Genomic DNA, 25,884 nt, shown 5'->3' with positions numbered 1-25,884 from the left:
AAAACACAATCCCCTTCAACTAAGGAAGAAAGGGATCACATGAATAAGATGCCATATGCATCTGCAATAGGATCTATCATGTACACATGAATATAATTAAGGGTGGGTGGAATAGCTCAAATATTACTCCAAAAATTAAATGAGAGTAAGATACCGTCTCAATCCAACGTCATTTTATTTAGATTTCTGGATTAACTGTTGGTATTTATAATTCAAAACTTAAAAAAAATACTACTATTAAAAAGATTACTCTATGTGGGTCATTGTGTAGTTAGCCTGGCTATGCCAGTATCACAATGTCAACTTGTAAAAAATAAAATCTATTGTAATTAGTCTGGTCATGTGATTGAAATTGCAAAGGTTGATTGGAACAATTTTCTACTTTAAACATTGTACATGAAATCGTGTCACCTGTTTTCCCTAATAGATATTGATAACTGAATTGGAGAGAGTGAAGTTTTATTGAAAATAGATAGCCTTATAAATAGTCAGTACAGCAGAACAATTCAACAAAGCCACGAACTTAAAATTCCTAAAAACTAGCCACCCACTAAACAAACTAACAGGACTAACAACACCTGTAAAGACTAAGTCTTTTAAACATATTAAAAAACAAATAATTAAATTAACTAACAATCCCTCCCTTGAACTTAAACCCTTCGGCTTCAGTTCACTAAGTCTCATTTAGTGTGCAGACTCCAAGTAACTTTCTGAGCTTCAAAAAATTAGGCAGCTTCAGTGGCTTTGTCATTATATCTGCAATTTGATCTTCACTCCTGCAGTAGAAGATATCGATTATACCTTCCTTTGTGTAATCCCTTAGAAAATGAAACCTCACATCTATGTGCTTGGTTCTTCCATATAAAACAGGATTTTTAGAGAGTTTGATGGTAGAGTCATTATCACAATAAATCACTATTGCTCCGGCATTATCATTTCTAGTATAAATTAAATCATCCACATATAAGCAGGCAATAATCATCTTTGCCCCATATCCAAACTTTGAAAACAATGTATGTTCATATGGACATTTTTTAAAACCCTCCTTTGAAAAATAAGCATCAATACGACTATACCAAGCTCTTGGAGCTTGTTTTAGTCCATATAGTGTCTTTTTTAATTTGTAAACTTTGTTCTCACTTCCAAATTTTACATATTCAGGAGGTTGATCAATAAATACCTATTCTTCTAGCTCGCCGTGGAGAAACGCAGATTTTACATCCAATTGGTAAATAGGCCATGAATGTTGAGCGGCCAAAGAAATCACCAACCTGATTGTATCATGACGTGCAATAGGAGCGAAAACCTCTTTATAATTGACACCATACTCTTGCTTGTAACCTTTTGTGACCAATCGTGCCTTGTATTTATCGACTTCGCCATTTCCTTTCAACTTTGTTTTGAAAACCCACTTAACACCAATGGTTTTTTGTCCACTTGGAAGTTCTGTCAGCTCCCAAGTATTATTTCTTTCAATAGACTCAATTTCAACATCCATAGCTTTTTGCCATTTAGGCTCTTTGACAGCATCTTCAAAATCTACAGGATCACAATCTGCAAATAGTGAAAAATGAATTTGTGAATCCTCGGTGATGCCAGTTACCTCAAAGTCGGACATCCATGCAGGCCTTCTTCTATTACGTTGAGTTCGCTCTTAGTTTCTTCAATTTCGCAATATGCACTTGTAAGGGCAAAGTGTCAGACAACATACAATCGCAAGTTTCGATGATGACAAATGACCATCATAGATGAATCGGCATTGTCGATTCCACGTCTACAAACAAATGCAACACATCACCTATCGTATCCTTTCCTATGATTATCTAAATCTGTTATAATTCTTAAAAACATATGTGGACAAGATGTGGTCATGACAAAATGCATGAAAACCACAAAAACCAAAATTTTGAATTTTTGCAGATTTGCAGGGCTTGAGTCGACCATAGGTCAGCGCATGGAGGCTTTGAGTCGACCGCATAGGTCAGCGCATGAAGGCTTTGAGTCGACCGCAAGGGTCAGCGCATGAGCCACGGGTCAGCGCATAACTCAGACAAACTGGAGATTGGTCAGCGCATACTTGCTTGAGTCGACTATAAAGGTCGGCGCATAGCTCACGGGTCAGCGCATAAATCCCTTGAGTCGACCACAGGTCGGCGCATGGCATAGTGATGCTATCCACGGGTCAGCGCATGAAACCTTTGAGTCGACCATAGGGGTCAGCGCATTCCCCACGGGTCAGTGCACGCCGACCTATGGTCGACCGCTCAGGCGTAAACTCAGTTTTCTGAGTATTTTCCACTGTTTGAAAAGCTGTTATTTTTGGTTGGTAAGCTGTTACTATAAATAGAAGTAAAATCACTTTTATCAACTAACATTTGTCAATTTGAATTCAAGTGTTCAAGGAAACAAGAAAGAGTGAAATAGGTGTCCAAGATTCATCATCTTCATCTTCAACATCTCACAACACATCAACTATACACAACCATTTTTGATGTGCTTCGTGTTCGGTTAAAGGTGATAAGGTTCGAAGCTGTGATTGGAGAATCCGGTTCGGGTTGAAGCTTGTGGCAGGTTCTTTCTTGAATAAAACCATTAGGGTTTTGTCCTCCAATACCGGTTTGTGTTTGGGGGTTTTTGGACGAATTGCTTCATCAATATTCAGCTGAGCGAAGGTGATTGAGAAGAGGAAGTCTTCTTCAGTCTAGTAGCGGATTCGGTGATATTGAAGTGAAGGATTCGGGTTCGATTCGTTGTGTTTGAGATCAGCCGGGCCGAGGGTTTGAAGAACGGAAGATTCTTCAGCAAAGGGGCTGGAATCGGAGGTCTAGCAACAACGATCGAAGGTCTTGATTCATCTTGAATCAAGGAACAAGGATAGGAAGCAGCATTCAACACCTTAAGAGTTTTGTTGTTTACTTGCTCTGCAATCCTTGTATAAACGGTTAAATTTCACAGGTGATATCTAATTAAATCATCTCAATTCTAAGTTTAGAATTGAGGGCAGACGTACCCCGAAGCGAGGACGGCGGGGGAACTGCCTCATCAAATCTCTGTCTTCTTTAATTTTCTGCATAAGTATTTTTCAGCTTAAAAATTAAGTGATTTTAGTTTAAGCAATTTTACCAAACGTTGATATAAGTTGAGTAAGAGATTAAGACTGTTGTTTGAATCCAAAGTACAATAGTATATTGTACTAGATAAATTTGAATTACTTACTTAACTCAAATATCACTTGGAGTGTTTATGCACACCAGGTGTTTGTTAATTTGCATAAGCCAAAGTTGTCTTAAGTCTACATCCAGTTTAATTTGGTATTTTGGATCATTGGAACTAGGCTTGCTAGTTAGTGAAATATATCATTGAGTGTGCAAATAGTGTAGTGATTTGTATTTCACTTTATCACTAATCCATTAGCTTAACGCATATCCGGTTTTCCAATAACGGTTCGTTTTAGACTAAAATTTTCCTCGGCCGCTTCCGCACTTAAAACAATTTTTCAAAACCAATTTTCTTTTAAATTGGCAGCGCCGACTCAAGTTTTTAATTGGGATCTATTCAACCCCCCCCCCCCCCCTTCTAGATCCGTGCCATAGTCTAACAAGTGGTATCAGGAGCTCCGGTTCACTCCGTGCTTCAAAATACAACTTTGATAGAAAATGGCTAACGAACCTAAATGGGCTTATAATAGAGCTCCCGTTTTCAATGGTGAAAATTATAGTTATTGGAAAGACTGTATGCGGGTGCACATAAATTCCATAGATAGAAAAATATGGAATGTTATTCTCAATGGTCCAATTCAAATAACCATGATCAATGAGAACAACGAAGTAGTGCCTAAGCCCGAAGCACAATGGACCGATGATGATGAAAAGAAATACAATTATGATTGGAAAGCCAAAAATATCCTAATCTCCTCATTAGGTGTAGATGAATACTATCGTGTATCCCATTGTCCTACTGCTAAGGCTATGTGGGATTCACTACAAATTGCCCATGAGGGGACGAATGATGTTAAATTGGCTAGAATCAATACACTAACACAAGAGTTTGATCTCTTTTTCATGGAGCAAGGGGAAACCATTGCTGACATGCAAAAGAGATTCACTCATCTCATCAATCGATTACATTCACTTGGTAGGCCTGTTTCCAATGATATTGCTACTAATAAGATCTTAAGATGTCTTAACAGGGAATGGCAGCCGAAAGTGACTGCCATCAAAGAGGCAAATGATCTTACCACATTGGACTTGACAACATTGTTTGGTAAACTACAAGAGCACGAACAAGTTCTCTTGAGCCTGGAACAACATGAAAAGAAAGATAAGAAGGACAAAGCAAAGGTGAGTGAAAAGAAATCAATAGCTCTAAAGACTTCTTCCTCAAAGTCTCAAGCAAAAGAGCAAAGTGATTATTCATCGAGTGACGAAGAAGAAGAGGACAAAAGTGAAGATATGGGGCTGTTTGTTAAACGCTACAACCGTTACGTGAGAAAGAACGGCATCCAACATTCCGAGAAGAACTTGGTAAACTTCCGGAAGCAATCTAGGTACTCTAAAAATGATGACTCAAAAGGAAAAATAACTAGAGGGTCGTGCTATAAGTGTGGAAAGTCGGGTCACTACAAACCGGACTGTCCAATGAACTAGAAGACAAAAGAAAAAGAATCATACAAATCACACAAGAAACCATCAAAGCCAAGGAGGGCATACATAGCTTGGGAAAGCGATAGCGACTCCTCCGATGATGAAAGCTCTAGTGATGAAGATGAAAATGCAAACCTATGTCTCTCTGCTCATCAAAAGAACAAAAAGAAACAGGTACGACATGCTAAATATGAAAAATCCTCCAGTATGTCTCATCATGAATTGCAAAATGCTTTTGATACTTTACACTATGAAGCGAAAGAGACCTTTAAAAGGCTTGCCTCAAATAAGAAAAAAATTTCACATTTGGAACATAAAATTCAACAATCCGAAAGGAAACTTGAGGCACTTAAAGCTTCTATAGTGGAAAGCACAAAAACAAGTTATGAGGACCTTAGAAGTAGAATGATGAACTTTGGGTGTGATACTTGTTACATTTCGCAAGGTGAAGTAAGAAACCTAAAGGCCAAACTTGACAAGGCTCTTGAGCCCAAGATTACTTTTGCTATCGACAAATCAAACTTTCGAAAAAGTATGGTTAATCCATATCAAAAATATAAATATGTTATAAAGGATGAAGATAGCAAAAGCAATCTAAATGTAAATTTCTCTTGTCTCTATTGTTGCAAGAAAGGCCACTCCATTGCTAAATGTAGATTTAGGAGATTTTTAGTTCCTAAAGGCATTTATCAATGGATGCCCAAATGCAACCATTTCGTTCCTCACCATTCAGGACCCAATAAGCCATTGGGTACCTTCTCTTGTTAATTATATTGCCATAGGTACAATGCCTCGAGACTACCGAGAGAAGATGGGTTCTCGACAGTGGATGCTCAAGGCACATGTCAGGAGACATATCTCTCTTCATTGACTTCGTGGCTAAGAAGAAGGGATATGTAACTTATGGCGACAACAACCGTGGAGCAATTCTTGGTAAAGGTACATCTACTGAAGACATACTCAAAGGTTGCGAGCCGGGGATTGATCAACCCGACAAAGTCAAAATTGAGAAGGATAAAGATGTACATCATGAGGAAACCGAGGCAGCTCATCCGCCTTCAAACGATGATCTCCCTCAAGCTTGGAAGTCTTCCAAAGACCATCCAATCGACAACATTCTCGGAGATATCTCAAAGGGTGTAACAACTCGATCTAAGCTAAGTAATTTCTGTTATCACTTCGCTTTCGTTTCGCAGATGGAACCTAAAAACCCTAAAGAAGCCCTACTCGATGAACACTGGTTTTTATCAATGCAGGAGGAACTTAATCAGTTCACCAGAAATGAGGTTTGGGACCTTGTCCCTCCTCCGCGAGATCATCGAGTAATCGGCACCCGATGGGTGTTTAGGAACAAGCTGGACGAAAACGGGGTAATAATCCGTAATAAGGCGCGTTTAGTCGCGCAAGGGTATAACCAAGAGGAAGGCATCGACTATGAGGAAACTTATGCGTCGGTTGCCCGACTCGAGGCTATACGCCTTCTCCTTGCTTTCGCCTGTGCGAAAGACTTTAAGCTATTCCAAATGGATGTCAAGAGTGCGTTCCTTAACGGTCACATAAATGAAGAGGTTTATGTCGCACAACCTCCGGGTTTCGAATCCCATGAGTATCCTGATCATGTTTATAAACTAAAAAGGGCTTTGTATGGCCTCAAACAAGCTCCTAGAGCTTGGTATGAGAGACTAAGCAAATTCTTACTCGATCAAGAATACTCAAGAGGAAAGGTTGACACAACCCTCTTCATTAAACGTCAAGGAAAGCACTTGATATTAGTGCAAATTTATGTAGATGATATCATATTTGGGTCTACTAACATGAATCTTGTGAGAGAGTTTTCTGACCTTATGCAGGGCGAATTCGAGATGAGTATGATGGGGGAGCTCACATACTTTCTCGGTCTGCAAATTAAACAGCTCAAAGAAGGAACTTTCGTGAGCCAGACAAAGTACTGTTTGGACCTTATCAAGAGATTTGACATGGCAAAAGCTAAGGCCATAGACACTCTAATGCCTACTTGTACAAACCTGAACAAAGATGAAGACGGTAAGGAAGTAGATGTAAAACGGTATAGAGGTATGATTGGTTCACTCCTTTATCTTACTGCTTCTCGTCCCGATATTATGTTTAGTGTATGCATGTGCGCAAGATATCAATCATGTCCCAAGGAATACCATTTAAAAGCCGTCAAACGAATACTTCGATACCTATCCGGTACTCCGAAGTATGGACTATGGTATTCCAAAGGTAATGATTGTTCATTGGTAGGTTTCTCCGATTCCGACTTTGCCGGTTGCAAATCGGATAGGAAAAGCACCAGTGGCACTTGTCACTTATTTTCAAACTCTTTGGTCAGTTGGCATAGCAAGAAACAGGTTTCAGTTGCTTTGTCAACCGCCGAAGCGGAATACGTTGCCGCCGGTAGCTGTTGTGCTCAAATCCTATGGATTAAGCAACAACTATTGGACTTTAACCTCAAACTTGAACGTATTACCATTTTTTGTGACAATACAAGTGCCATTAACCTCACCAAGAACCCTGTGCTGCATTCACGTACGAAACATATCGAAATTCGACACCACTTTCTTCGGGATCATGTAGAGAAAGGTGACATTGTTTTTGAACCTGTTAATACTGAAAATCAACTAGCGAACATTTTCACAAAGCCGCTAGCAACTGAACCTTTCTTTCATATCCGCCGAGAACTTGGTATTCTCGATATTTCGGAACGGGCACTATAATCTGCTGTTTTACCTTATTCCATTTAAGACTATAATCTTGTACTTTTAACAAGTTGATGTTGTTGCAAGCACAAGTTTATTGTTCATCAAGTTACTTCGGCATCAAGGTGATACTGTTCCCTTCTCTCTCTCTTTCTGCAAAGTTTCATGATTAACATAGTTATACCATATAATGATATTGTATATATATGCCTGATGTATCTCTTTGGATGTTTATTGTCGTATGACATTCTAACTATGCATCAAACTTGTCAACGTATGTGCAGAAAAATGTAAAACTGAAATCTTTGCTTGTTGTTTGATTGTATTCATTTCTCTGTTATGCTTGTTTGTGCACAATCTATTTTAATGATTAATGTTCTTTTAATTAATGATTATCATTCAGTAATGATATTGGTGTGATATTATTATCTGTTTGTGTTATTTCCTGTGAAATTTTTTATGTTATGTTGAATAATTGTTCCTTGTCTCTTTTTGATGTTGTCAAAGGGGGAGAAGAGTACAAGCAGCCAAAATGTTCGCCACAATTAACAGTCGGTTTTGCAGATAACGTTAGATTACAAAAGAAAGGGGGAGTGTGCACAATGTGTGTAAATACTGCATGTTGTTTGTCTCTTTGGCTGTGCACGGGTTGTCATCATCAAAAAGGGGGAGTATGTAAGGGCAAAGTGTCAGACAACATACGATCGCAAGTTTCGATGATGACAAATGACCATCATAGATGAATCGGCATTGTCGATTCCACGTCTACAAACAAATGCAACACATCACCTATCGTATCCTTTCCTATGATTATCTAAATCTGTTATAATTCTTAAAAACATATGTGGACAAGATGTGGTCATGACAAAATGCATGAAAACCACAAAAACCAAAAATTTGAATTTTTGCAGATTTGCAGGGCTTGAGTCGACCATAGGTCAGCGCATGGAGGCTTTGAGTCGACCGCATAGGTCAGCGCATGGAGGCTTTGAGTCGACCGCATAGGTCAGCGCATGGAGGCTTTGAGTCGACCGCAAGGGTCAGCGCATGAGCCACGGGTCAGCGCATAACTCAGACAAACTGGAGATTGGTCAGCGCATACTTGCTTGAGTCGACCATAAAGGTCGGCGTATAGCTCATCGGTCAGCGCATAAATCCCTTGAGTCGACCACAGGTCGGCGCATGGCATAGTGATGCTATCCACGGGTCAGCGCATGAAACCTTTGAGTCGACCATAGGGGTCAGCGCATTCCCCACGGGTCAGTGCACGCCGACCTATGGTCGACCGCTCGGGCGTAAACTCAGTTTTCTGAGTATTTTCCACTGTTTGAAAAGCTGTTATTTTTGGTTGGTAAGTTGTTACTATAAATAGAAGTAAAATCACTTTTATCAACTAACATTTGTCAATTTGAATTCAAGTGTTCAAGGAAACAAGAAAGAGTGAAATAGGTGTCCAAGATTCATCATCTTCTTCTTCAACATCTCACAACACATCAACTATACACAACCATTTTTGATGTGCTTCGTGTTCGGTTAAAGGTGATAAGGTTCGAAGCTGTGATTGGAGAATCCGGTTCGGGTTGAAGCTTGTGGCAGGTTCTTTCTTGAATAAAACCATTAGGGTTTTGTCCTCCAATACCGGTTTGTGTTTGGGGGGTTTTGGACGAATTGCTTCATCAATATTCAGCTGAGCGAAGGTGATTGAGAAGAGGAAGTCTTCTTCAGTCTAGTAGCGGATTCGGTGATATTGAAGTGAAGGATTCGGGTTCGATTCGTTGTGTTTGAGATCAGCCGGGCCGAGGGTTTGAAGAACGGAAGATTCTTCAGCAAAGGGGCTGGAATCGGAGGTCTAGCAACAACGATCGAAGGTCTTGATTCATCTTGAATCAAGGAACAAGGATAGGAAGCAGCATTCAACACCTTAAGAGTTTTGTTGTTTACTTGCTCTGCAATCCTTGTATAAACGGTTAAATTTCACAGGTGATATCTAATTAAATCATCTCAATTCTAAGTTTAGAATTGAGGGCAGACGTACCCCGAAGCGAGGACGGCGGGGGAACTGCCTCATCAAATCTCTGTCTTCTTTAATTTTCTGCATAAGTATTTTTCAGCTTAAAAATTAAGTGATTTTAGTTTAAGCAATTTTACCAAACGTTGATATAAGTTGAGTAAGAGATTAAGACTGTTGTTTGAATCCAAAGTACAATAGTATATTGTACTAGATAAATTTGAATTACTTACTTAACTCAAATATCACTTGGAGTGTTTATGCACACCAAGTGTTTGTTAATTTGCATAAGCCAAAGTTGTCTTAAGTCTACATCCAGTTTAATTTGGTATTTTGGATCATTGGAACTAGGCTTGCTAGTTAGTGAAATATATCATTGAGTGTGCAAATAGTGTAGTGATTTGTATTTCACTTTATCACTAATCCATTAGCTTAACGCATATCCGGTTTTCCAATAACGGTTCGTTTTAGACTAAAATTTTCCTCGGCCGCTTCCGCACTTAAAACAATTTTTCAAAACCAATTTTCTTTTAAATTGGCAGCGCCGACTCAAGTTTTTAATTGGGATCTATTCAACCCCCCCCCCCCTTCTAGATCCGTGCCATAGTCTAACAAGTGGTATCAGGAGCTCCGGTTCACTCTGTGCTTCAAAATACAACTTTGATAGAAAATGGCTAACGAACCTAAAGGGGCTTATAATAGAGCTCCCGTTTTCAATGGTGAAAATTATAGTTATTGGAAAGACTGTATGCGAGTGCACATAAATTCCATAGATAGAAAAATATGGAATGTTATTCTCAATGGTCCAATTCAAATAACCATGACCAATGAGAACAACGAAGTAGTGCCTAAGCCCGAAGCACAATGGACCGATGATGATGAAAAGAAATACAATTATGATTGGAAAGCCAAAAATATCCTAATCTCCTCATTAGGTGTAGATGAATACTATCGTGTATCCCATTGTCCTACTGCTAAGGCTATGTGGGATTCACTACAAATTGCCCATGAGGGGACGAATGATGTTAAATTGGCTAGAATCAATACACTAACACAAGAGTTTGATCTCTTTTTCATGGAGCAAGGGGAAACCATTGCTGACATGCAAAAGAGATTCACTCATCTCATCAATCGATTACATTCACTTGGTAGGCCTGTTTCCAATGATATTGCTACTAATAAGATCTTAAGATGTCTTAACAGGGAATGGCAGCCAAAAGTGACCGCCATCAAAGAGGCAAATGATCTTACCACATTGGACTTGACAACATTGTTTGGTAAACTACAAGAGCACGAACAAGTTCTCTTGAGCCTGGAACAACATGAAAAGAAAGATAAGAAGGACAAAGCAAAGGTGAGTGAAAAGAAATCAATAGCTCTAAAGACTTCTTCCTCAAAGTCTCAAGCAAAAGAGCAAAGTGATTATTCATCGAGTGACGAAGAAGAAGAGGACAAAAGTGAAGATATGGGGTTGTTTGTTAAACGCTACAACCGTTACGTGAGAAAGAACGACATCCAACATTCCGAGAAGAACTTGGTAAACTTCCGGAAGCAATCTAGGTACTCTAAAAATGATGACTCAAAAGGAAAAATAACTAGAGGGTCGTGCTATAAGTGTGGAAAGTCGGGTCACTACAAACCGGACTGTCCAATGAACAAGAAGACAAAAGAAAAAGAATCATACAAATCACATAAGAAACCATCAAAGCCAAGGAGGGTATACATAGCTTGGGAAAGCGATAGCGACTCCTCCGATGATGAAAGCTCTAGTGATGAAGATGAAAATGCAAACCTATGTCTCTCTGCTCATCAAAAGAACAAAAAGAAACAGGTACGACATGCTAAATATGAAAAATCCTCCAGTATGTCTCATCATGAATTGCAAAATGCTTTTGATACTTTACACTGTGAAGCGAAAGAGGCCTTTAAAAGGCTTGTCTCAAATAAGAAAAAAATTTCACATTTGGAACATAAAATTCAACAATCCGAAAGGAAACTTGAGGCACTTTAAGCTTCACTAATCCATTAGCTTAACGCATATCCGGTTTTCCAATAACGGTTCGTTTTAGACTAAAATTTTCCTCGGCCGCTTCCGCACTTAAAATAAATTTTCAAAACCAATTTTCTTTTAAATTGGGAGCGCCGACTCAAGTTTTTAATTGGGATCTATTCAACCCCCCCCCCCTTCTAGATCTGTGCCATAGTCTAACAGCACTCACATCAGAATTTGGAGAATCAGTGGAAGTAATCTGACTTGGTTGCTCACTTTTTTCTCCTTCTCCATCAAAATCAACTTGGACTTTCTGCTCAATGTTGTCATCACTCCATGGCCAGAACTTGCTTTCGTCAAAATTCACATCTCGACTGATGATAATTTTCTTGGTGGATGGCTTGTACAACTTATAGGCTTTTGATTGGTTACTTACACCAAGAAATGTGCATTTTTCTCCTTTGTCATCAAGCTTTCTTCGTTTCTGGTCCGGAACATGAGCATATGCGATACAGCCAAAAAATTTGAAATGCTCAATATTTGGCTTGTGTCCATTCTATGCTTCTTCGGGTGTCATATTCTTGACAGCAAATGTGGGACTTCTGTTCAGCAAGTGAATGCTCCAGGTTACAGCCTCTGGCCAAAAACTTTTTGGCATCCCGCTCATCTTCAACATTGTTTGAACCATATTCATTATGGTTCTATTCTTCCTTTTTGAGACGCCATTTTGTTGTGGTGTGTAAGTTGTTGTAAGCTGCTTCTGGATTCCATGTGTCTCACAAAAATCTACAAATTCTCGTGAGTTGTATTCACCACCACGACCGCTGCGTAGGATTTTAGTTGACATCTCCGCTTCATTTTCAGCAAGCGCCTTGAATTGTTTGAAGACAGATAGAGCTTTAGACTTTTCCTGCAAAAGATAAACCCATGTTTTCCGACTAAAATCATCAATAAACGTTATGAAGTAACGTTTACCGCCATTTGAGGTTGGAGTGATTGGACCGCAGATGTCAGAATGAATCAGCTCCAAGACTTGTTTTGCTCTCCGTGATTTTCCTGCTGGAAAAGTTTCTTGATGTTGCTTTCCAACAACACATTCTTCACAAACTTGGGATGGTCTTTGAAACTGTGGCAGACCTTTCACCATATTCTTCTGTTGGAGAGTTTGCAATCCTCCAAAGCTCAAATGACCATAGCGAAAATGCCATAGCCATGACGCATCTTTCAATTCCGCTAAGAGACTAATTTGGGAAGTGTTTCTGAAATGTAGCGAAAACATGCGATTTGATGTCATGTTTATTTCAGCAACCAATCCCTTTTCTTTATTCTGGATACAACACACCCCATCTTTGATATTAATCTCAAATCCCTTCTCCTGGAGTTGTCCAACACTAAGAAGATTAGTTTTCAAATCAGGGGCAAAGTAAACATTACCAATACAATATTTTGTGTTGTCTTTTGTATAGATTTTGACATTTCCTTTGCCAATGATTGAAACTGTAGAGTTATCTCCAAACTTTATAGTGCTTCGGAATGATTCATCCAAGTCTGAAAACAACGATTTATCCCCGCACATGTGGTTGTTGCAGCTTGTGTCTAAGTGCCACATACTTCCATGCATTTTCTCCTCCTTGTGACATGCCATCAAGAGAGAAATATCTTCTTCCTTTTCTTCCACATAGTTAGATTTCTGACCACGATCATGGTGCAATTTAGTTCTACACTCAGACTTGTAGTGACCATATCTGTGACATCGAAAACATTCAACTTTGGACTTGTCATTATTCGTCTTGTTGCCTCTGAATTGACGGTAGTTGTTACTCTTTCACATATCTGATGCATAATCCTCATCTGATTTGTGATATGGATTCTTGTCCTTCCACTTTCCTTTTCCTCTATCGGAACTTTTAAAGTTTGAAGCCTTCAAAGCTTGTTCCTCGGTGTCCTGCTGGATGACTTTTTGCTCATGAACCGACAAGGAACTTTGCAACTCATAAGTGCCAGTTCATCAATGTTTTTTTATTCTTCAATAGAGCAGACAACAAAATTGAATTTGGGCATCATTGACTGAAGAATCTTTTCTACAATCTTCGCGTCCTCCATTTTTTCTCCATGAACTCTCATTTTGTTAGCCACTGCCATGGTTCTACATAAATAATCAGCGACAGGTTCGCCTGTTTTCATTCGCAAAGTTTCGAATTCTGTTCGAAGTGCCTGCAGTTGCACACGTTTTGCCCTTGCATTTCCCATATACCTTCTTTTCATAGAGTCCCAAATCTACTTGGAGGAGTCTTTGCAAAGAATCGTCTCCAAGGTTGCTCGATCGATGGCTTGAAAGAGGTAATTCTTTGCCTTCAAATCCTTTAACTTTAAAGCTTTTCTTTCTGTTTTTTGTACATTAGTCAATGCAGCTTCATCTCCTATCTCTGGTAATCCAGATTCCACAACCTGCCAATACTCCTTGGATCTCAAGAAGTTTTCCATGAGCATGCTCCAATGGTCATAGTGACCATCAAAGCGGGGAATAACAGCTTGCACAAAGCTATTGTCGGAAGTCATGTGTGTTGAAAGAAAAACAACTCTGCAATTTCTTAGTTCTCTCACTCACAGTGTTTCTCTCACACTGCACTCCCTCTCTCCCTCTCACGTAACCACTATCTGATACCACTAATAGATATTGATAACTGAATTGGAGAGAATGAAGTTTTATTGAAAATAGATAGCCTTATAAATAGGCAGTACAGCAGAACAATTCAACAAAGCCACGAACTTAAAATTCCTAAAAACTAATTACCTACTAAACAAACTAACAGCACTAACAACACACATAAAGACTAAGTCTTTTAAATATATTAAAAAACAAATAATTAAATTAACTAACAAATATGTTACAAATACTAACTGCATTAACAACTTAAGTAACATTGTGATACTTATATTAACGTATTGTAATCTCTAAGATATCTTATAACGATAAATTTGAAGATTCTCCCCATCTTGTTTCTTGAAATTGCTGCTTGTTCTGCTGACTAAAAACTTACCCCATTTATATGCCTTATATTTTGAAGGGTTTTGGTCGTTTATAAGCTCCTTCAAAGGCTTGATTTCAGCGTCATGTCCTGGGTTGAAGAAGAATGGAATAGAAAACCTTGCTTTCTCTTCCTTCACTATTACTCTGTGATCAACACTCTCATATTCATCATTACTCCAAACCTGTAACAATAAACCCAACTCTCTTACTCTCTTACTCCGGTGAAATGATTGATTTGCAGATAATATCACAATATGAATTAGGCCAAAAGTACCTGGATGATATCACCAACGTTGATACTGTAAGCATCAGGAATAGGTTTCACAGAAACCCATTCTTGATCTGATTTTCGCCTCACTTCAAGTCCTCCAACCTCGTCTTGAGCAAGAATAGTCAAGGCACCGGGATCTTTGTGTCTTCCGACGCCAAGAGCAAGGTGAGGGTAGGGACATGGAGGATAGTGGTTGAATCTAAGCAAGCTTGTTTGATCTTTGAAGAATTCTTCAAATCTCTTCGCTTCAACTCCTAAGCTCAAAGCTATTAGCTCCAGTAACTTGAAGGCCAGCTTTTGTATCTCTTGAAGATACTCTTCAATTATAGCCCTGCTCATGTTCAGAATTTCACATCAATTTTAAGATTGAATCTAATTCAAATACACAAATTCTATGAAATAGGTACCTGAACTGAGGAGGATACTGAGGGGTTGGATTGGTCCATTGAGTAACTCGATCATCGTGTTCATCAGAAGTAACAGGAACCAAAGTAGGGTCATGGCAAGTAAAATCAAACACTTCTTTCCAGTCTCTAACGTTTTTGGTGTGTTCTGTGTCATAATAACCGTTTGGACTGATGGCGTCTCTTGCAACCTTCTTCTTCTCCTCCAAACTCTGAGCAAAGAACAATCTAGAAGCTTCCTCAAGTTTCTGCCTAAGACTCAGAGGGACTCCATGGTTTGTTACTTGAAAGAATCCCCACTCCTTGCATGCACTTCCAATCTCCTTCACTAAGCCTTCAATAGCAGATGGATTTGGAGCTTCGTGGTGGAATAATGGAGAGAGGTCGATTTCGGGAATTCCTTGGGCTTCGATGATGGAGAGTTTTGGTCTGTGTTCTTGTTCTTGAACAAAAGCTGGATCTATCTCTCCCATGTTTAATGTTGAAGATGATTTTCTTGTGTTTCTCTTTATTTAAAAGGTTGTTTCAAAATATATCAGCATCATAAGAAACTTATCAACATTTTTGTGATTATTAAACCACAGGTACATATACATTGAATCTGGACTAGTTTTAGTATATGTGCGTGAGGGGGTAGGTATGGAGAGAAAAACGTGGTTTTTTTCACACCGCATATTGTGAAAATATGTACCCAAATTATATACAAGTTATAAATAATATTAATTGATTTCAGTAAAAAAAAATCCATGTTTTATATTTTGACATTGTATAAAAATAGTATATTTTTAATCCTTTCAATCTTTTACCAATAGTTTTAGTATATGTTGTTAAATCTTGTCACCCTGTTGGATAGTGATTCCAAATTGTTATAGTCTTTGGTCTCGGATGGTATTGACATATTTTTAGATGCCGATGAACTTTTTTATTTATTTGCGGTGAAGGTAGAAGCGGACTTTATTGGTGCATAAGATGATAAAGATGAACAATAGAAATAAGAGAGAGAAGAGAGAATAATAACAAACTTTTACTACTCTTAAAAGTTACAAAATGGTTGCGCACACACACACACTGCTACACAGACTGCAAAAAGGAATAAAAGATACAATTTGTTCACACCACTCACTTGCTTAAATACAAGTGAGACTTTAGAAGAAATACTAAAATACCCTCTAACAAACTTTTGTCAACAAGTTTCTGAAAATATGAATTAATTCTAACATCATCCCTTAATTCATTTTCAGCTTAACCAAAACTAAAAACATCAACTTCATCCCTCAAACGGAGAAATTGATCAGTCTTGATCGTATTCGTCAGAACATCTGTCAGCTGCTTCTAGGTGCTACAGTGTACAACTTTTAGCACACCATTCTGAACCTGATTTCTCAGAAAGTGATATTTAGTCTCAATATGTTTGCTTCTCTCATGCAGCACTGGGTTCTTGGCAAGATTGATTGCATACTTGTTATCAATCATCAACTTCAGAGACTTGTTTACTTTGATCTTCAGATCCTACAGTAAATTCAGAAGCCACACAACTTTACATGCAACTACAACACCTGCAATATATTATGCTTCATAGGTTAACAAAGCAACAACTGGTTGCTTCTTGGAACACAAAGAAATAGGACTTCCCAGAAACTTAAACAAGTATCCAGAAGTACTTCTTCTGTCAACTTTGTCTACACACCAATCAGAATCTGAGTAACTCAGAAGTTCTGAGCCAATTTCAATACTAGAAGGGAACAAAACTCCATACTTCAGAGTTCCCTTTATATACCTCAGAATCCTAACAGTAGCTTGGTAATGAGACCATTTCGGTTTACTCATAAACCTACTCATCATTCCAACTGCATAACAAATACCAGGTCTAGTATTACACAAATACCTCAGAGACCCTACCAACTGCTTGAACGTTGTCGCATTTACATCATCACCATCAGAGTCAGAATCCAATTTTTGATTTGTATCAGCAGGTGTGACAACAACTTTACAATTCAACAGCTTAAACCTCTTCAGAAGCTCAAGTTCATATTTCAGCTTATGTAAAATTATGCCTTTCTCAGAGTACATACTCTCCATCCCTAGAAAATAAACCATATTTTCTAGATCAGTCATCTCAAACTCATTCATCTGCTCCTTCTTGGACTTAGTTATCTCATGTTCACAACTTCCTGTTAGCAATATGTCATCAACATACAGACACATCAGAATCATATTGTCTTCAGAAGTATGTTGAACATAGACACCATACTCCATCTCACATTTCTGAAATCCCTGCTTCTTGAAAAATGAATCAGTTTTCAGATTCCAAGCTCCATGGGCTTGCTTCAGTCCATACAAAGCTTTGTGTAATTTGTACACCATCCCTTCCTGATTCTTTTTCTCAAATCCAAAAGGTTGTGACACATAAACCTCTTCTTCTAATGGACAGTTAAGAAATGCATATTTCACATGTAACTGCATCAAAGGCCAATTCCTGTTAGCAGTTATCGCAATCACTAGCCTGATTGTTTCATGTCTTGCTACAGGCGCAAACACTTCAAAACAATTTAACTCAGGTTTCTGCAGAAAAACTCTCACAACTAACATTGCTTTGTGTTTGCCAATTGATCCATCTGGCTTTAACTTCACCTTATAAACTCATCTCACGTTGATGGTTTTCTTGATCTCTTGGAGTTCTGTCAGCTTCCAAGTCTTGTTTCTCTCTATGGCATCAAGTTCTTCTTTCATGGCCTTCAGCCAAAATTTCTGCTTGAGAGCTTCTTCCATACTCACAGATTCAAAGTCTACTAACATGACACACTGAATAACTTCCCCTTCAGAATCTACTTCAGTACCTTGCAGCATGTCAAACTCTGTAAACCTTTTCGGAATGTTTCTGATTCTTTGTGGCCTCTGAACTTGTTCAGAACCTTCTGATTCTGAAACAATATCAGATGCTAGAACTCCATAAATACCGACTTCAAAAGCATGACCACCTTCAGAATCTGGAATATTCCCAGAATCTAGACTACCACCAGAATCTGAATCACCATCAGAATCTGGATCACCATCAGAATCTGGATCAGAATCAGATTCTTCCTCATAATCAATATCGCCTTTTGATTCTGACTCACTCTCAGAATCATTTTCAGACTCTGACTCATCTTCAGAATCACAATCAATATCTTCAGAAATTAACTCAGCACCGAAGTTGGATTGAGACTTGCTCCAATCCCATACTTCTGACTATTTCACAACAACATCACTGTTGACTTCAACCTTTTTAGTGAATGGACAATAAAGCTTATAAGCACTTGTACTGTGATACCCCACAAGTAACATCGCCTTGCTTCTATCATTCAGCTTCTTTCTAGTAGCATCTGGAACGTGTTTATAACATATATAACCAAATACTCTAGAATGACTCACGCTTTGCTTATCTCCAGTCCACCTCTCAAAAGGAACAATTTCCTTCAGCTTCTTAGTTGGACACCTGTTGAGCACATATCCTGCAACAGCTTCTCCCCACAAAGTGTTAGGAAGGTTCTTCTCCTTCAGCATGCCCCTTGTCATATCAAGCAAAGTTCGGTTTCTCCTTCCAGCAAGACCATTGTGTTGAGGAGTATATGGAGCAGTCACTTCAAGCTCAATTCCATTCTCCTCACAGAACTTCTTGAACTTAGTAGAGTTATATTCACCTCCACCATTAGTTCTGAGAATCTTCTGAGTCTGACCACTATGTTTCTCATCCTTGATTCTAAATTTCTTAAATTCAGCAAACACCTTGTGTTTGAGGTGTTTGAACTTTATAAGGGATACCCATGTCATCCATGTGAACTCATGCACGAATGACACAAAGTATTTATTCCCTCATGGTGAAGGTTCTGGAAATGGTCCACACACATCAAAATGCATTACTCCCAAAGTATGTTTTGCTCTTCGAACTACTTCTGATGCAAATGGCAGTCTTGGTTACTTCCCTCTCATGCACACATTGCATGATTTTCCTGGTTTCTTAATTGTAGGAATTCCGCGTACCAATTTCTTTGAATTCAGATGCCCTAAGCTTCTGAAGTTCAAATGACCAAATCTTTTGTGTCGTAACTCACTTTCCTTCACAACACTTGTTGCGCTAAGGCGTTCAGAATCTGCAGTTTTAACATTCACCTTAAATGTTATATTCCTTCCCTGTTCTGACTCCATAATCAACTTGTGATTACAGTCATACAACCTCAAAAGATTGTCCTTCATGGTAACTGAGAATCATTTTTCAATTAATTGACATACACTCATCAGATTTCTCTTCATGCCATGAACATACCAGACGCTCTTAATTAACGCAGATTTTCCATTATTCAAAATCACTATAACATTCTCCATTGCTTCAGCATTCAGATACTTATCATTAACACGTCTGATCTTGGTCCTCTTCCTAGAGTCAAAATCAACCAACCATTTCTTATTTCCAATAAGATGGTTTGAACAACCAGTGTCCATATACCACCAGTCTTCTAGAGACGCTCTATCAGAATCAGAATCCATTAATAGCACATGTTCATCATCAGAACTTCTGGCTATATTCACTTCTTCGGATTTCTTCTCCTTGTTTGACCAATAATCTGCAGCGAAGTGGTCAAACTTCTTACAACAGTAACATTGAAATGTTCTCTTGTCATACTTCTCATTTTCCTTCGGACTCCCAGAAGTTGAGGTTTCTGACTTCTGAGACCTACCATATCTTTTCTTGGCTTCTGACTAGGATTGCTTCGGGTCTTTCTTGACAAAAGAAGCTTTCAGAGCCTGTTTTACCTCTCTCTCAGAGGTTCTTTCAGTCAGACGCAATTCTTGTGTCTCTAGACTGCTTTGCAGCTCTTCTATTCTCATGGTGCTCAGATCTTTAAAATGTTCAATTGCTATAACGATGTAATCAAACTGAGGAGTAAGAGATCTAAGCACCTTCTTAATGATACTTTCTTCAAAAAGAGTTTCTCCACACGACTTCATCTCATTTGTGATCAGAATCACTTTGGAGATGTAGTCAGGTGCCTTCTCATTGTTCTTCATGATGAGATTCTCATACTGCTTACGTAGAGACTAAAGCTTCACCTTCTTCACTGATACATCACCGTTGTAACACCGCACCAGTGTGTCCCACGCAGCTTTTGCCGTCGTCGAATCAACGATTTTATCAAACACGTTCACATCCATTCATTGATGGATGTAGAACATAGCCTTCTGATCCTTCTTCCTCAAATCACGTTAAGCATTTCGCTGCGCATCTGTTGCATTTTCTGGAAGTGCAACCTGAATGTAACCGTCGTTGATGAGATCAAGAACATCTTGAGCTCCAAACAACACACACATCTGAATCATCAAACGATTCCAGTGTCATTGAACACTGGAAGCTTGGTGCTCATATTGTTTTCGTTCATCTTCAATCTTGTGAAATACACTCAGATCTCACCTAAACATAATGTTTCTCGATCCCCCAGAATCAAGATATGTGATTCTATTACGATTCTGAACAGAAATTCAACATGAATTCTCCGAACAGAAATCAATAACTAAAATAAAAATAAACTATTTACAGATTAAAAATAATGTACAAGCACTCATCCCTTTGTAATAAAAGTTTTTCCAGTCTGAAATATAGTGGCTAGAAGAAGTAGGTGTGCAACCTATGTTGCTTTTGCATAGTGTTGAAATTTAAATATAAATCATTTTTTACCTGAAACTAGTTTACAAAATCTATCCCATTCAATATTAAGTTTGAAAAAACTCACCTTTTGGAAGACTTCGTGCTTCATTAAAAAATTTAAGTGGCCACATCTGAAAGAAAAATAAGACCAAAAAGAGCAGGTTGTATGAGAAAAGCTAACCGACATTGCTGCTATAATGATAATTAAATGGTACGATACAGTTAATGGTTGCTGTTATATGCTCTACAGTTTTGTAAATAACATCAGAATAAGGATGTGTTTTATCTTCTACAGAGAACGGATGCATATTGTTGTTCAACTCAATCCAGCTGCACCCTTGATCTTTTCTCAATTCCAAACTCTGCAATCTCTTCCTAATTTTTGTCTTCTTTCCCCATCTACCTCGTACAGCATACATGTTAGACAGAATAACTAAAGCAGATATCGAATTTGGATCCAAACTGATCAACTTCTCAGCAGCTCTCTCTCCCACTTCCACGTCGTTCCAAAAACACGAGGCATTGAGCAAAGCTCCCCAAATTACGCCATCTGCTTCAATAGGCATTTTTATAATAAACTCTTCTGCTTCTTTCACACGGCCTGATCGACCAAGAAGATCCACCACACATGTGTAATGTTCTATTGTTGGGGTTACCCTGTAGCTTATCTGCATTAAATGGAATATTTCCAAACCTTCGTCAACTAAACCAGCATGGCTACAGGCAGAAAGAACAGCAACGAAAGTAGCTGCATTTGGAACAACTCCTTGATCTAACATTGAGTGGAAGAGTGAAATCGCCTCAGATCCACGTCCATGATATGCATAACCATTTATAAGAGCTGTCCATGCTGCTACATTTGGTGAAAAGATGCTGGCGAAACACCTTTGAGCGTCACCCAAGCGACCGCATTTTGAATAGAAGTCTACAAGAGCAGTCCCGACATAAACATTTGCATGGTATGGTGTTTTGGCTAAGTGTGCATGAAGCAACTGGCCTTGTTGAAAAGAACAGAGACCAGCACAAGCACGGAATAGGACAGAGAAAGTTGATCTGCTATACACTATTGATAGTCTGCGCATAGTCACATATAACTTTAATGCCTCATTGTGTTGACCGTTATGAATGTAACCCGACATCATTGAATTCCATGTTACACAGTTTCTTTCACCTTTAGTTTTGTCAAAAAGCTTCAAAGCTTCATCAAGTTCGCCATTTTTGGAATACACAGAAATCATAGTATTTAAGGAGGTTAAATGTTTGACACTCATTCTCTCGAACAATTTTTTCGAGTTTTCAAACTCACCACTCATCGCATAACCTTTAATCATCAAATTATAAGAGATGAGATTTTTCTCGCTCAATCCATTAAAGATCAGCTCAGCTTCTTTGACCCTCCCTATCGAGATAAGGCCACCAATCAATGAGTTAGCAATGCTCAAACAAGCTTCTGCTGCTATGCTATCATAAACTCTCTTCGCATCGTCTACAGCACTGCAAACACAATAAAGCTCAGCAAGTGCACCACCAATGGAGTTATCAAAATCAAAACCATCCTTAATGCAAAGTCCATGAACAACCTTCCCTACATATAGAACCTTAAGCCTAGCACAAATCCTTATAACACAATCCAAAGTGAACTCATTAGGCAACACCTCAGAACTCCTCCTCATACTCCCAAACAAATCCAAAGCCCTGTCACACCCATCTTCCCTCTTGGCATACCCAGATATCAACGTAGTCCAAGCCATAACATCCCTAACAGGCATCTTGTTAAATAATTTCATAGCATCACCCATCATGTCATGCTGCACATACCCCGCAAGCATCAAACTCCACAATGTGGGATTCTCATCACACAGCTCTTCAAAAACTTGCTCAGCTTCTCTAATCCCACAACAGCGCACATAGAAATACAACAAAGCACTCCCCACAAGGCCAAACCTCTCATGTCCAGATTTCAAAAGGAGTGAATGGACCTGCTTTCCAAGGAACAAAGACTCAGAACGTGCACACGCGCTCAAAACTGCTGAGAAAGAAATCTCATTGAACTTGACACAAGAACGGTGCATGATGGAAACAAGAGTCAAAGCCTCAGCGTAGTTCCCCCATTGGGAGTATCCAGAAATCATGGTGTTCCATGAGGAAACTGTTCGAAGCGGCATTTCATCGAACATGTGGCGCGCTTCTTCAAGTTTCCCGGTTTTTGAGCAGTGGGCGATGGAGATATTGGTGGAGATCACGTTAGGGGGATATGGTTTCGAAGATTGCAAAAGGGTCGTGAAAAGTTGGATTTTTGCTTTCCGTTTCCAAGTGGAACTCACTGGGTGTAATCTGAAAATCAGAGTCATTGTGCCGGAAACAAAACATGGTGGTTTACGAGGGATAGCCGTTACCTCATGACCGCAAATGGTGTAATATCTCGTGTCACTCATTCATAAACGGTTAATTTATTAAAAAAAAATTTGCATTTCTTTAATTAAAAAATAAAATTTACCACTTTTTATTTTGAATTTTCTTCATCACTTAATTAATCATCAAATTTTTCTTTTCGTAAACATTCAAAATAGCTCATTCTATGGCTTACCATAAATATCTTGAAGCTCTTGAGTGTGATCTTGAAGATTAATTGACTTAAACTTTTTACTATAAAAAATATCTTTGATTTTAAATGAGTTATTGATGATGATAGAAACCCAAAATACTAGTACTCAAATACTATTGTTTGTAAAAGAAAAATTAAAGCCATTGTTTGATCATGAGAAGCTGAAATAGATGGCTATGCGACATTTTGCTGACCTTGTGGTTTTTCTACCACCATTGTTTGAGATATTGTGGTTTGGCACCAATTTGTTAGTAATGTCAAGAGTGATCCCTCCCTATAATTAGTTCCGAAAACAACACTCTTCTGATGTTGATTCCTAAAATTGACCTACTAGAATTTCTCATGCAATTTCGTCTCATTGCACTGTGAAATGTGATACTATATAAAATTGTGACCAAATTATAATGAACCATTTGATGCCTCTGTGAATAATAGTAATCTCTACACAAAAGTCTAACTAGAGAGGAATATTTCTCATAATATCGTTATAGAGTTTAAGTTAGTTTTTTTTTCTTTTCTTTTTTCTGAATTCTGAATCTTTAGGCCCTTTTTTATTAAAAAAAAAATTAACAATGAGGAATTAATAGAATTTAGAGTTTAGAGTTTGCTCCGATATAAAAATATCAAACTTCATTCCATTAGATCAAAACTTTAAAATTGTGAAAAACAAGATACATGTTATATACATTACTTCCTGAAATTTCATGACATCATGGTTTATGAAAAGCAATAACCAAAGTAAACAAAAACAAAAACCTCACAAATATAGGAGCATAACTAGCATACTACTAACATATTCACATTCACATGATTAATCATTCTCTACAAACAAAAAAGAAATAAACAGGTTAAATTGCACTAATCATCAATCTGTTTCATGATCTGGTACTTCAGAATACCATGCAGGTGACTTTCCCATGGATCTATAAAGCTTAGTATACGACGAATCAGGCATTTTCGCTTCCTCTTCTTCCATCATTTCCTCAGCAGATTTTGGTAATCCATCTGGTCTAGGACAACGATTTTGTTCATCTTCTGATTCTATTTCCATGCCCAAATTTGATCCATTCTTCTTCGATTTATGAATTGCAGCAATTCCATGTAAACATCCTATCAAGGATTTTACACCACCAATCTGAATAATTAACCTCTCTATATCTCCTCTCGGTGACTCCTTCTGTAAAACATCAAATCTTTCAATGTTTTACCTAACAAATAAAAAAATAAAAGTGATGAATAATAAGGGTGGAAGAGAAAACATACTTGAAGATCTTTGAGCTCAAAATAAGCCTGCCAGCAACTATAACATTCATCACCTTCAAGTGTAGAACAATAATCTGCAAAACAAAATTAAAAGTATAAATTAAAATCTTAAAATCAAATGAGGAAAATAAACATGAAAAAAAAAACAAGGGAGGGAGGGAACTCACCGGAGAGATCTTTTTCAGATTTTTCAATGATAGGGAGGCTTTTAGCGACTCTGTCGATTTTGGATCGGCTAAAAGGTTCGAGTTTAGGGATGTAAGATTGGTTTCTAGATGAAGAAGAAATAACGAAACGGTTGCGATGAAAAAGAAGAGGAGGAGGAGAAGGACGAAGTAGCGATGATGAATTCATTGTTGTGAAAAGGTAATTTCAGAAAAACGGAGAGAAATAGTGTTAACGATAAGGCTGCATAATGATGATGGTTTATATTATACTATATCCCGTTAAATACTGCGATATTTTGTGGGGGTTTTGTTACTTGGTATTTGGATAAGGACGATATTTTTTAGATATTTTTTTATATTGTTGACAAAGTATCCTGCAGTTGCTGAAAAGAATGATTATCCGGTTTCAGTTTTCTTTTTTAAAACCACTTAATTTTGGCACATAGAGATTATTTAATTTTGTATCAGAAAAAAATGAAATATAAATTAATAAATAATTAAAAAAAAATTAAAGATGGTGCACCTTCAATATAAAATAGTTTTACATTATTATTTAATAAAGTTTTAGTATTTTATATTAATATCTTAAAAATAAAAATGTTACTTAACATAATATATCTCTTTCGATAGTATAAAATAATAGTAAATGATTTTTCTCTATTTTTTTTAATCCTTCAATTATAAACTAAACAATAATATGTTTTACACAAATAATATTACATGTATATACCAATATTAAACGAATAATAAATTGCATCTCTACTCTTTTTTAGATGTAAGATCACTTCTCTGATTTAAATTTGCATTTTAATTGAGGGATTATATTGAACTTTTATTGGTGTTTGCTTTTTTGGTAAAAGTGGGACCATATTAAGGGCAATTTGTGTAAGTTTGATGAGATGATTGAGTCAAGTGGGAGAATGGTCTCAAAACGTGGTGGGGCCCGGCCAAGGATTGGTTTTACTATACAGACATACAGTCACACAGATACATTACACACTAAAATTTGTTTCTTTTTATAATATTAAATATATTTTATTTTTCAAAATGAGATTGTTTTGAAATTTCTCTCGCTCAATCACTTTACTATTTTGGATTTTTT

The 25,884-nt window shown here is 37.8% G+C and overlaps 3 protein-coding genes across 3 annotated transcripts; all 3 read right to left on the bottom strand.

Moving 5' to 3' along the window:
• Nucleotides 1–14,050: 14,050 nt before the first annotated feature.
• On the bottom strand, nt 14,051–15,681 carry LOC127108164 (protein DMR6-LIKE OXYGENASE 1). Its single transcript, XM_051045590.1, has 3 exons — nt 15,071–15,681; nt 14,667–14,994; nt 14,051–14,574 (listed from the first exon to the last, which is right to left on the bottom strand). The coding sequence occupies exons 1-3, from the start codon at nt 15,538–15,540 to the stop codon at nt 14,317–14,319; spliced, it is 1,056 nt and encodes a 351-aa protein (XP_050901547.1). The 5' UTR covers nt 15,541–15,681; the 3' UTR covers nt 14,051–14,316.
• A 5,049-nt stretch (nt 15,682–20,730) lies between these two features.
• LOC127108163 (pentatricopeptide repeat-containing protein At3g57430, chloroplastic-like) lies at nt 20,731–23,177 on the bottom strand. The gene has a single exon (XM_051045589.1). It carries the CDS (start codon nt 23,096–23,098, stop codon nt 20,924–20,926), a length of 2,175 nt encoding a protein of 724 aa, XP_050901546.1. The 5' UTR covers nt 23,099–23,177; the 3' UTR covers nt 20,731–20,923.
• A 790-nt stretch (nt 23,178–23,967) lies between these two features.
• Nucleotides 23,968–25,131, bottom strand: LOC127108162 (CCG-binding protein 1). Its single transcript, XM_051045588.1, has 3 exons — nt 24,783–25,131; nt 24,616–24,689; nt 23,968–24,529 (listed from the first exon to the last, which is right to left on the bottom strand). Exons 1-3 carry the CDS (start codon nt 24,967–24,969, stop codon nt 24,218–24,220), a joined length of 573 nt encoding a protein of 190 aa, XP_050901545.1. The 5' UTR covers nt 24,970–25,131; the 3' UTR covers nt 23,968–24,217.
• Between the last annotated feature and the right edge of the window lie 753 nt (nt 25,132–25,884).

The sequence above is a fragment of the Lathyrus oleraceus genome, chromosome 7 (assembly GCF_024323335.1).
Source record: "Lathyrus oleraceus cultivar Zhongwan6 chromosome 7, CAAS_Psat_ZW6_1.0, whole genome shotgun sequence".
Lineage (NCBI taxonomy): Eukaryota > Viridiplantae > Streptophyta > Magnoliopsida > Fabales > Fabaceae > Lathyrus > Lathyrus oleraceus.
The sequence above is the reverse complement of the archived record's forward strand: the minus strand, read 5'-3'. Positions and strand labels throughout refer to the sequence as shown.